The sequence below is a fragment of the Brienomyrus brachyistius genome, unplaced genomic scaffold (assembly GCF_023856365.1).
Source record: "Brienomyrus brachyistius isolate T26 unplaced genomic scaffold, BBRACH_0.4 scaffold50, whole genome shotgun sequence".
NCBI classification, from domain to species: domain Eukaryota; kingdom Metazoa; phylum Chordata; class Actinopteri; order Osteoglossiformes; family Mormyridae; genus Brienomyrus; species Brienomyrus brachyistius.
In genome coordinates this window covers 1,188,039-1,201,274 of record NW_026042325.1, presented here as the reverse complement: position 1 = coordinate 1,201,274, position 13,236 = coordinate 1,188,039, and the positions used below count along the sequence as shown (strand labels likewise).

The following is a 13,236-nucleotide window of genomic DNA, read 5'->3' as shown; positions in this document are numbered from 1 at the left end:
AGGGCATGCAGAGAGCGTACAGAGAGCATGTAGAGAGCATGCAGAGAGCGTACAGAGAGCATGTAGAGAGCGTACGGAGAGCATGCAGAGAGCATACAGAGGGCATGCAGAGAGCGTACAGAGGGCATGCAGAGAGCGTACAGAGAGCATGTAGAGAGCGTACAGAGAGCATGCAGAGAGCGTACAGAGGGCATGCAGAGAGCGTACAGAGAGCATGTAGAGAGCATGCAGAGAGCGTACAGAGAGCATGTAGAGAGCGTACGGAGAGCATGCAGAGAGCATACAGAGGGCATGCAGAGAGCGTACAGAGGGCATGCAGAGAGCGTACAGAGAGCATGTAGAGAGCGTACAGAGAGCATGCAGAGAGCATGCAGAGAGCGTACAGAGAGCATGTAGAGAGCGTACGGAGAGCATGCAGAGAGCATACAGAGGGCATGCAGAGAGCGTACAGAGGGCATGCAGAGAGCGTACAGAGAGCATGTAGAGAGCGTACAGAGAGCATGCAGAGAGCATGCAGAGAGCGTACAGAGAGCATGTAGAGAGCGTACGGAGAGCATGCAGAGAGCATACAGAGGGCATGCAGAGAGCGTACAGAGGGCATGCAGAGAGCGTACAGAGAGCATGTAGAGAGCGTACAGAGAGCATGCAGAGAGCATGCAGAGAGCGTACAGAGAGCATGTAGAGAGCGTACGGAGAGCATGCAGAGAGCATACAGAGGGCATGCAGAGCGCGTACAGAGAGCGTACAGAGAGCATGCAGAGAGCATACAGAGAGCGTACAGAGAGCATGCAGAGCGCGTACAGAGAGCATGCAGAGAGCGTACAGAGAGCGTACAGAGAGCATGCAGAGAGCGTACAGAGGGCATACAGAGGGCATACAGAGAGCGTACAGAGAGCATACAGAGAGCGTACAGAGGGCATACAGAGGGCATACAGAGAGCGTACAGAGAGCATGCAGAGAGCGTACAGAGGGCATACAGAGAGCGTACAGAGAGCATGCAGAGAGCATGCAGTGAGCATGTGCATGTGCAGTGGGTATGTGTGATGTGTGCGTGAGCCTGGCGACTGACTCACGAAGCAGTCGGTGTCATGCGGCCCCGTGCACCCGCCCGCACACTCCATGTGGCAGCACTCGTTGGGCTTCGTCCCAAAACAGCGGCCATTGCACTGGGGAGCGCAGATCGTCTTAGTCACTGCAGGGGGCAATAAGGAGACGGCGTGAGTGTGAGGACGAGAGACTGGCATTAATCTCCTCTGGAAGTGGAGGCGTGGAGAAGGAGGGAGTAGAGAAGACGGCAAACTCACAGATCTGGCACTTGTGTTCACCAGGACCCCAGCAGTAGCCATTACAGGCTGGGTGACACAGCTCTGAAAAACAGGGGGTTGTGTCGTCAGCACACAGCGAATGCATTACGGCAAGAACTTCGCTTATAGACCAAGACGGGGAGGGGGGGGGTCCAATCTTTGCTCCAGCATTGAATAAAGTATATAAGAAATCACACTTTATATATTCTTTTCCAAAACCATATCCCTACAGGAACCTTCAGACCAAAACCAGCAGGTTTAGGAGCAGCTTCTTCCCCACAGCTGTCACCCTGCTGGACCCCCGCTGAACCTCCCCATCCACACTCACAACTAACCCTCTACACTTTGGAGATCTGCTTACTACACATCTGTACATCTGGATATACGTGGCACATCTGTATCTGAATACTTGTCCATAGTACACCTGTATATTTGTCCTTCTGCATAGTAATATAGAATATCTGTATATCTGTATATTACTAATGCTAATTTATCCCATCGTTTACACTGCCCTTATCTGCTCACTTAACTTATTCGTACATAATCTGTACATAACTATTCCCACCTCTGTACATACTCTCCTAACTATACAAACTCCCCTAACTGTACAAACTCCCCTAACTGTACAAATTCCCCTAACTGTACATACTCTCCTAACTGTACAAATTGTACATACTGCACTTACTGCACTTGTTACTCTCTGCACTTCTGATCAGATGCCAAACTGTATTTCGTTGCCCTGTACTTATACATGTGTAATGAGAATAAAGTTGAATCTAATCTAATCTAATCTAATCTAATCTAATCTAATCTAATCTAATCTAATCTAATCTACGCAAGGGTGTCAGAGGGGCATTTATACCCTGGCAGACTCAGGGGCCCAGCATTTGACAGGGGCCCTTAAATACATATATTTTTTCAGGTGGGGGGGGGGGGGGGGTTAGGTTCTCCCCTTTTCCTAAGAGAACAAAGACAGAACAAACAAAAAATCCCATCGATGTTTCTGGCTCTTTGCCAGTTTTCTTCTACTTCCCTGAAATAGTTACCAATTAGTTTCTTGAATAATAAGCTTTCAGTCCAAGTAAATATATCCCACACTTGAACTTGCACAACCCATCACCAGTCTATTTTCTCCACAATCCTGCACACGAAAGCGTACGACTGATTGACGGTGTCTGTGAAACAGGCCGCTTCGCACGGCTCCCTCTAATCTTTTTGCAAGCAGTGCCGCGGATAAGGGGTCCTTCTGAAATGCTCAGTCTTGCTCTGTAGCCTGCTGTACCTATCAAGGGACCCCCCCACCCCCATCCCTGCCCTCCCCTCCCTGTTCTTCCCTCTCACTCACCGCTGGAATTGTTGTCCTCGATGCTGATCTCGGCCGAACTGTCCTTCACGATGTCTGCCCAGTGCACCTTGGGAGCATAGTTCAGGAACTTGTTGCTTAAGATTTGAACACCTCCCTCCAGGATCTCTGTTGTACACAGGGGATGGGAGGGAGGAGGCCATGCGGACACAGACGCACAGACAGACACAGATGCAGAGAAACTGGTGAGGAGAGTGTTAAGGTCAATGAAAGACACCCGGAATGGGAATTCATGCACAGGCTGCATGTCAGTGGTATATCAGACATAGGCCTGATATATTTGTCCTCACCAAACACACACACACACACACACACACATACAAACACACACACATGCACACACACACACACACACACACACACACACACATACACACACTGACCTGGTGTCTCTTTATTTATTTTAATCATATTTAATTGTTGTCATGCTGGCCCCCCGTCCTGGGTTGTTTCCCGCCTCTAGGCTCCGGACCCCCCCGCGACCCGGAAGGATAAGCGGGTTGGAAAATGGATGGATGGATGGATGGATGGATGGATGGATAATTGTTGTCATCATATAATGTGCACAAATTTCTAAGGGTTGTAATTTTAAAATAGGTTCTCAGATTTTTTTCCTCCCTCACCTGTGCCACCCCCCCCCCCCCACAGACTTCCTTCATTCCCCACTAGGGGGCTCACCCCATAATTTGAATATCTCTGCTGTACGTAAAAGCAGAGACACTGCGTATTTGGGGCTAATCCTAAAGAGCAGCTTTTTACATCAAAGACACCCATAAAAGGTAAGCATTTCATGCAGTGCACGCAGTGCAGTTGACAGGAGGCCCCCCGGCCCATCCCTCACCAGTGAGACGCGTGAATCCCAGCTCCTGCAGGCCCTGCTGCCCATCCTTCTGGTAATTGACCAGCACAGCCAGGGCCCAGCGATCCTCGTACAGCGTCGTGCCCCTGATCACCCGCAGCTGCTCCAGTGGCAGGTACGAGAACTGGTTGATGGCGATGAGGATGTAGCCGGTCACTTCCCGGATGGACTGAGGAGACAGCATGTTACAGTGCTCAACCACTGCCAACAAGAATGCGGATGAACCCCCATCTTCTTGCAGAGAGGCAGCAACAAAGGAAGGGAGGCATTGGGCACTTTATTTTTAGTATCAGTGAAACCGCAGATGACCGTGGTCAGTAATGGCGGGCCGATATAACAGGGGTGTCTTTATGTTAGTGGAAGTTTTATTTACACAAGAATATTCTGACAGCGGAATGAAAAATGATTGGGTCAGAGAAATAACCAATCAGACTGTAGAGGAGGTGGGTCCAAGACATCTGATTGGTTGAGTTTTTATAGCGCTGGATATAGGCGGGCTCAAGGAAATGGGGCACCTGCGTGCCGATGATTCGCTGCTGTGGTCACCAGCAATCACACACTCAGCAGCACCGTACATTAGGGGGGTCAGAGGCCCTTCCCATCTGGACATAAGTATCAAATCAGCAGATATGTGCAAGTCTTGGGGATGGGGGAGTACATTTTGTATAACAGGCAAAATTTGAAGATGGAAGAAATGAGTCAGAAGATCATAACATTAAGTAAACTGTTTGTGGCCATCTGCCTTTCACCAGGACACTGAGGTCAATGTGATGTGGTGATGTCACCTGTGTCCACCTCCCCCCACATTCAAAGGTGTGTCATGTAACCCCCACTCACCTGAAGGAAGGAGAAGTCGCGATTGTGCTCCATGTGTGTGATCTCTAGGTTGCCCATAACGATCTCGCAGTTACTGTACATGATCTTCATGATTCCGTACTGCACTTCGGAGCTCCCTGTCATGCTCAGGGAATTCTGGGTACCAGTGCATACTGAGGAAAGGTGAGGTGGGAAGTTCATTTACACAGCACATTGCGCACATGCAGACAATTCAAGGTGCTTTACAGAGTAAAAAGAAATTTAAACGGAACAGGAGCCTTCAGACCACAGCCCCCAAAACATGTGGTGTACATGCACATGTCCGACTAGCTGGGCATCAAAGCATCCAATGAGGTAGCAGAGCCAATGATACTGGGTCCCCCTCCAGAGGCCCTGATTTTCATTGGCTATGGGTGATGTTGATCACAGAACACAGAACATGGTTTTCTCAAACAGACGTATGTGTATAATTTTATACACAGAACTGCATGAATATACATACATCATAGCCATAATTATTGTGCAGTTATATAAATTATGAAGTTTTTCATTTTGTGTGGAAAAGGAAAATGGAGAAAAAGAGAAGTTGATAAAAGCCTTTATTTTCCCCCTTCAGAAGGCACCCCCCCCCCCCCCCCCCCCATTTAACTGTTGCCCCCCACCCATGCCCCTCCGCAAAAAAATAATCTGGACCTGCCACTGCTGCGTTGTCCTAACAATGCCGTCCTGCTTACTGGTTTGTTCTGCCAGTGTAGTGGTGGGCGATATAGCGGTACTTTATCGTGACGATAGCGACTGTATCTGTGATAAGTGTTTCAAAACGAACACACAGTCCACGGACGTGCTGGCTACGTTGTCAAGTAAACAGAGTGCGGCTCACAGGGAAGAACTGCTTCCAAAAAAGGCGTAACACTGCACTTCACGGGGCACAAATAATACAGTATTGTGCTATTTCTTATTAATTAACCGCAAACTAAGTCTTAGTTATATACTGATCTGTTAATTCATCATTAATGAATCGTGTTGCATGTTTTATCTCAGGCAGTTATTATATGTTACTATATCTGTTAATTCTGTAAACCTGTGTGAACTACTAAAGGAACAAGTAATGAATGAAGTCAAAAGCTGATGTCATGTTTGTTTGTCATTAATGAATTGATGGCCAGCCTCAGCTGGTTATTTTCTGTGGATTAACGTTTGTTATTTTCCGTTCTCCTTGTTCATTATGTGTATGTCTTCCGGTTATTCTCCCTGCTCCTCGTTGTCCCTAGTTCTTCATAGCCCACACCTGCCCCTTGTTAGTCCTTCTTATCTATGTATTTAAGTGCCTGCCTTTGTTCTGTCCCTCAGTTAGTCATTGTAGTTGTTACTTTGTGTTTGTAGGTGTGGTTGGTTCCCAGTTTTATGCTGGTCCCTGATTGTCTTGCTTTGTGGTCACCATTAGTTGGTTCTTTTTTTTCCTGTTTTGTTTCACACTGCTTGTGGTCACCCTTCATTTTCTGGTTCCCCTTTGTGTTCTTGAGTTTAACAAACTTTTGTGTTTGTTGCGAGCCTCCTGTGGATCGTCCCTCATTTCCTTCCCCATGCTCTAAGGGTTTATGTTTCATCAAGAAAGGTCTTGGCAAAAGAGGTTCTGCTTTGTGTGGAAATGGTTTGGATTTGTGAAATTATTATTAATACTTCGTTCATCCCCATGGGGAAATTCTCTTTACACCTCCCTGGTCTTGCTCTCTGTAGATGAGAGCAGGCTGGCCATGAAGGGTCATAGCAGCACCCAGGGAGCTGGGGGATTTGTTGAGGCTGGGCTCAAGCCAGTGACCTTCTGATCACAGACACAGAGGCTTAGCCCACTGAGCCACACGTCTGCCCCCCTCTGCTCCAATCTGCTATAATTTGGAAACTTTAGAAAGATGCCGTTTGTAAAACAGTTGCCAACACACACGCAATCTGGCTCTGCATACATGTTGTGGCTGAGCATGTCATGCTTGTACATCTTCCATGTGTTCTTAAGTAACCAAACAGAAGCAAGCATGCCTTATGGACGCACGTGAGACTCAACACGCATATGTTCGCTCCAGCAAATGCTACCCAAAAACAGCCCCAATGAAAATGATTGAAAACCAGTGATTTGAAACACTTATTCAGAACGCTGATTCGAGTGACAACAAATGAATGAAAAAACATGATCTATATTGTTGATCGTGATTTTAAGCAAAAATATGCAGTGTGTTGCCCACCCCCACACCAGTGTCTACCCTCAGTGGCAGATTAGGGGTAACACATGGAACACCACCATTGCAATACTGTCTCTGAACATCCACAATGCTGCTTTGTTCTGGTAGCATATGCACCGAGTGGAGGGTTATGGGTAATATACGGAATAACAGCATTGTAAAGGCAGGCAACTAAGCTGTTCCAAAAAGGTGAGTAAAGGCACCAGATCAGCTGGGTGTGGAGCGCTCAGAATCTGGTGAGGCGAAAAATAACTCCTCAAGGAGAGGCAGGCAGTGCTCCTTTTAATAAATTCAGTTATCACACGGTTATTAAAACTGACGGGTGTATTCGCCCTCCTTTTCTGGCAGTTGGATAACTTCCTTATTGCTTCTGGAAAAATACAACAGACACACATACACACGCACACTGGCTTAGCCACGGGGAAAAGGTTATGAAGGAGTTTTACAAGCCGTGATGCACTTTTTTATTAGAGGTCTTTGGAATAAAGGACAGAGGTCTGAAGGCTGGAAGCTCTGAGCCGCAGGCCGGGGTTCCTGCGTAAACAGAGGCACTGATTCGGTGCTTAGTCTGCTGCTTTGGGCCAACTGTCATAGGGACAAAAATCTGACAAATCCATCCAGTGATCTCCACAGTCCATTTCTGAGAAAAATTTAGTAAAACTCACGAAAAGGGAATAAATCATTAAAAAATAAACTCTGATTCCAGTGGGGTCGTGGTATATTTTTGCTCTCATATCGGGGGCACGATTTCATAACCTGAATAAGCTGATATTGCTATACAAAAATAAAAGCACTTTATAACAAAAACCCTAATCTACAGTTAAAGTCCCGCAACTTGCCAAATGCTGAACAAATACTTGCAACGTGAAACTGTGCACAGCTGAAGCAGGAATTAGCGTCCTTAACCCTAACCCTAACCCTAAGCCTAAGCCTAACCCTAACCTGCCGTAACTAACTGGTCTTGGGCTCACGCCCACAAGCACGTAACAATCGGAGCAGCGCCGCGCGACGCACTGACACAAAGAGCTGTGGAATGTGTTGTTGTTCGGGACCCGCTGGTCAGGTATGATGGGTGTCACCCGGAATAATGAGCCTCCGATTCACTCCCGTCCCGTGGCCAAACGCAGAACGCACTATATTTACATTCTTACTTTCAACAGAAATGCTCACTGCATGTGACTAACAAAGGGGGGGGGGGGGGACAAAAACAGCAAATTGTGCAATTTTTGGGGTAAGATGTTATTGTAGCTCGACAATGATGCCTTTTGCAATGCAGATGGTCACAACATACACTTTACTCATTAACTAGTGTATGTATTCATTCAAGCTGTATAATGTAACATGTACTACATCATATACTGAGCATTTTCAGAACATTACAAACTACTTTTCAAGGCAGCTGGTTCCCTTGGAGTCTCACAGGCATACAGGACATTTCTGTTCAGTTCCTCCAGCAGGGCTTGGTGACTAACAAGGTGGCTGAGGGAAGGTGGCTGAGGGAAGAGTGTTTTCATGCGGGACGGGGGCCGATTCTGCTGGGCACTCAGCGCCGTGACTGTAAGCCGACGCCAACGGTGGGGCTATCTAATGTTGAATTTCACATGTGCTCTGCTCCAGGCAGACCCAACCGTGATGCTGTTTCCTGTTGTCTTAGCTCACTTGGTCTTGGTCTTGGGGGAAATTCAAGACAATGGAAGCAATGAAAGGTGTCAAAATTTCCCGTAATGTGTGTGTTTGCCCTTTGACGGACTGGTTCCCTGCACAAGATCCCTCATCTCAGCTGACTGAGTTTAACGAGCAGAAATCAAGCTGAAGGATGTCACGTTCCTACACTGTTGGCATGGACGCCTTCCGGATTACACCAAGCCCTGGAGACACGATCAAGGCTCTACGCCACCATTCTCGAAGACCATGTTAACATGCTGCCACTTTGGGAGGAAGAAAGGAATTAAAGAATTCTCCTTGACAAAAGCTTGGTCTGTCTGCAGCTGTGTGAAAAGAGGTTAATTTAGGAAGGAGTCTTCCTAGGGCCCAGGGGGTAAGTGGCTCTGGATAGGAAGCACGGATCTTTCGGCCGAAACACAAAAATGCCATTGTGGCATGTCTGTCTAATGCATGTACAAGCATTGGCTGCAGTGGGGGGGGGGCACTCGGGAGGGGGGGCTCAAAAATGTCTGTGGTTCATTGTGTCCTTACTGTGTGGCTTCAAAGACAATGGAGCAAGTGTGATGAGGCCAAGCTATCTGACGGAGAAGGGTGAGGGGGAGGACCCACACAGCACTCACACTCACACGCACACCAACAGACTGATCACGACGCTTCGCTCTGTCCTGCAGAATGGCGCCAAGCCCATGCCAACGCGCTGGCACATTCCAACCATGGCGTACACCGCTGCGGTCTTACGGCCCGAGATGTTTTTAATACACACTCACGTGAGTGTGTAAACAAGCGGACCACTGTTGGGACGCCAATGTCCTGAAACACCCACTGACCCTACATACCCGCTCCATTTTGTCTCCTCAAGCACTCTTCAGACATCATTGTCTCAACAATGGAAAGACAACAACCATTCGCCTTTACATGTTTGGTTTAAGTGATCTGTTTGTGGAAGCCTTCAATTCAATTCAGTTCAATTTGTTTTCATATAGCGCCTCTTCCTGCACCTTGCCCCTAAGGCGGTTTACATGGGTGTGTTGTGATACAATCGCTAGTCAACCTTTGCTGGGAAATCCTCCACACACCTATATACAGTAATACACTCAAATGCAGACACAGGTCCTAATACATTCCAAGACACTTCAAAATACTGAAACCGAAGCCAATAAGGACGTGTTCACAGTCTGCAGATGGTGAGTAGGGTGACATCGTAGGGGGACAGATGGGAGGAGGACTATGAGGAATCAGAGTAAGGAAAGGAAGTCAGGCTCAGACTGGGCTTCACACAATGACTCCATTCTGAAAGAGCAGAAAACAACCACCAGCCACCCCTCCTTCTGGTTACCTCATCTTCCCATCTGTTTCCCTCGTTCCGTCCTCCCTGTCTGTCTCCCTCTGTCTATCTCTCCCTCCCTGTCTGTCTCCCTCTGCCTCTGTCTATCTCTCCCTCCCTGTCTGTCTCCCTCTGCCTCTGTCTATCTCTCCCTCCCTGTCTGTCTCCCTCTGCCTCTGTCTATCTCTCCCTCTCTGTTTGTCTTCCTTATTACTTCTCTCTCTGTCTTCCGTTTCCGGTCTTGTTCTCTCTCTCTGTCTCACTCTCCTTGTCCTCCTCTCTGTTCTCTATCCCCCTCTGTCTGCTTCGTTTTGTCTGTACTGTCTCTGTCTTACTCTCTCTGAGTCTCCATTCCTCACTTCTGTCTTTCTCTCCGCATCTCTCCTCTCATCCTCGCTCTGTCCATTTCTCGTTCTTCGTCCAGCACTGTCTTTCACCCTCTTTCATTCTGCCTTCCTCTCTATCTGTCTCACTCTTTGTCATTCTGTCTGTCTCTCTTTGATTTCCCTCCCTCCCTGTCTTTCTCTTTCTCTCTCTGTCTTTCTCTCCATTCCAACTTCTTTTCGGCGCCAACTACAGTTATGCCACAAACGTAAAGACAGCACTGCACACTGGGGGGCTAACTGAGGGCACAGAGCCAGTACAGGGGCGTACCAGTGCCACACCAAAAGCTCATTCACTCTGATACAGGTGGTTCAAGGTGTTTCATAGCGAACAAAAGGAAAAGAAAAGAAAGGAAAAGGGGAGGAGACGAAAAATCCCGCCGAAGAAGCAATTGAAACAGCAAGTCGAGTAAACAGAAACTTGGCTCGGGCCACCAAGAGATTACTACATACCTGTAAGAACATTCTCACAGTCGAGTTCATTATGCTGAACGCCAAGCACACATGTGCGTAAACAATAAGTCACTCTTCAGCAACGCCAGAAAACAGGTGTACATTTAACGAACCATCCAGCAATTAAAAAAAATAAGAAGCAGAGATGGTGTGTCTTGTGATTAAATGTTATTTTACCTGGTTTGACATTTGGCTCCTAGTTGTTTTTCCTTCAAGTAATCTGAGTAACGCAAGCAGCAAGACTAACTGGTTGTTGTATTTCTGAGATGCACCAGAGATCCAGGTAAAAAAAAAAAAACTACATACTTTCCATATCCACAGTGTCTTGTAGATTTTCAGTGCTTGACTCACAGATAGGAATAGAGATTAACATCATATACTAAGAATGTTTTACAAGAAATCACTTGGAAGCCTATTTTGAGTCATACACTTACATTTATCAATTTTTTCGCATGAAGTAATTATATGTGGTATTATTATAATATACACTGATTATATTAAATGTATCCTTCAGACTATTTTAAGCCAAGTGTTGAATTTCTAAATGCTAACCACTATAAGAATTCGGTGGTACTTTTAAAAATGATTTCAGAGGAAATTGGATTGTTGGATTGTTCATCTGGGATGTCAAGCCCAACAAACCAATGACAATAACTGGGACACCTGAAAAAGAATCTGATTTGTCCACGACTGGAGGGTCGGCCCACTTGCCCTTTCATTTCCTGTTAGGACAAGGATGCACAGAATCCCAGGACAAGACGTCTTTGTACAAAATATAGGTTTTAACCCATCAGTAGAATATTCATTGTTCTTTGAGAACTTTGATCCTATTTTTATTGTGCGAAATTAATTGGAATTGAGGTCTTTACACTGCAGTCCTTCTATCAATTCACATATATGTTAGAAAGACCAGAAAAAGTCAATGGTGTGATTTAGGGCAAGTTAACTTCTTCTAAGTAAACAGACCCCCGGTTTGGGGTGTTTGATTAATGGGTGGGTCAAAGTTTGATTTAATTTAAGGTCAGACACATCACGCCTTCCTGTCCCTCATAGCTGATGGTACCTTCTTTCACTGGTGGTTTTAAGTCAGCTGTTTGCTCAACTTTTCCTGTTTCCTGGAGCCAGTGACCTTTGAGTCCAGTCGCTGATCAGCCAAGTAGATGTGCTTTTTATTTATTTAACTGCTGTGTACCTTGGTATTTGTTAATGGCTCTGTTGACAGCAGTCATGACAAAGTTCAGCGAGCACGTTGTTGGCTGTGATTGGTTTCCGTCCCACACATAATGACTATTCCCTGATGTGGACCAGGTTCCTCTCTAGTGAGCCCTGCGAGATAAGCTCAGGCACACCTTTCCAAAAGAGAACTTTCCAGTTACATAGGGAGGTAAACTAGTCATAACACCATTAGAAATGTGATTCAGAAGTAAGTCACAGAAAGCTCTGACTGAAGGCGGCTGGGGAAAAACAAGCATTGACAATACAGATCCACTTTAAAAAGCGAATTATTTAGCCGGTCTCCCTATAATGTGTTACAATTTTAATTCCGTTTAGACTGAGTCTTGGTCGTGCTTAAAGTCAGTCTTACTCTTGTGCAAAACTAATGCGTTGTAAGTAAAGACAAACCGGACGGGCCACTTTTCTGAGTTTCATTGCATAGGATGTAATGAATGAAGTTTAACTAACTTTTTATCAAAATGATACGCAAAAAGTCCAGGTCCTTCTGTGAACAATCTATCATTACCAGCTACAGTTTGGCATTATCCCCCGTTTCATTACGCATGGTTTCCACACCTATGGGTGGGTTGCTATTACAGTGAGAGGGCAAAGGGTGGAAGTGGTGCAGTTTCTTATCGTGATACTGAAATATAAATCCCCATGAATATCAGACACATAGAAAATACAGCAAACTTACAAAGAAGCGCAAACCAAATCGTATAGGACAATCCCGTATGAAGCGCGCTTTTAAAACATCTGAGTGATTTATTTGCCCGCTGATGTAACGTACCTTTCTCGGCTTGGGAGGTGGCTGCCCACAGGAAGCACAGCAGCCCGATCCACACAGCGAACACCTGCCAACGCGTAACCATCCTGAGTGCGATGCAGCCGACGCGCCAACGCGATCAGGGGACCATGACCTGGGCCCCTACGGAGATCCTGCTTTGCTTTTATATCAGTCTTTTTCAACCAGATATTTCCTGCATGTCGTTTAAACTCACTGGGAAAAAATGAAGTGTCCGCGCAGGCTTTCCGGTCCTTATGGCATTTGTCTGTCCTCTGTAAACCTCCCGGTACTCACACTTGTGATTTTTGACAATGAGCTTTCCTTCTTAATCAATCCTTTTCCAAACTGGTTTAGATAAAAATGTATCAACATATTAAAGTATTTCCCAGTGTCGCTCACCGCAGAGCACCCATATCCTGTATTTATGACACTGGCAAGTAAAAGCATGAAGGAAATTACACCATGAAAAAAACAAGTATATATATAAGACTGGTGAGCTGTGTTTAAAAACGCGGACGGACCTGTGAATCCGCACCACCGCGTCTCCTGACGCCCTTTCCCCACTCCTACGATGAAAGGCAGACGAGCCCCGCTGATTGGTCCCCAGTCGGCACTTCTCACCAATCAAAGCGGCCTCTGGACGAGCTCGTAAATACTTAAGCTCCCTGGAATGCGGTCTTTCTCTCGCGCTGTCATATTTATAATAAACGATGTCAAAACGAGCCTATAGCTTCTATTAATGGACGAAATAGAACTGGTAATAGAGCAGTAATTAGAAGGGCTATACACGGCCCCGGTGTGATGCAGTACATGTGCTGTCCGTTTTCGGGTAA

The 13,236-nt window shown here is 46.4% G+C and overlaps 1 protein-coding gene across 2 annotated transcripts in view; it reads right to left on the bottom strand.

Annotated features, from left to right (window-relative positions):
- erbb3a (erb-b2 receptor tyrosine kinase 3a) overlaps positions 1-12,935 on the bottom strand; it is a 35,832-nt gene extending 22,897 nt beyond the window's left edge. For both annotated transcript variants that reach the window (XM_049000272.1, XM_049000273.1), the window contains exons 1-6: positions 12,407-12,935; positions 4,364-4,515; positions 3,509-3,695; positions 2,650-2,775; positions 1,305-1,367; positions 1,074-1,192 (exon numbers count right to left, since the gene is read on the bottom strand). In XM_049000272.1, the coding sequence (XP_048856229.1) occupies positions 1,074-1,192; positions 1,305-1,367; positions 2,650-2,775; positions 3,509-3,695; positions 4,364-4,515; positions 12,407-12,488 (729 nt within the window). In that variant the 5' untranslated portion in view covers positions 12,489-12,935. The remainder of the gene's footprint in view (positions 1-1,073; positions 1,193-1,304; positions 1,368-2,649; positions 2,776-3,508; positions 3,696-4,363; positions 4,516-12,406) is intronic.
- Between the last annotated feature and the right edge of the window lie 301 nt (positions 12,936-13,236).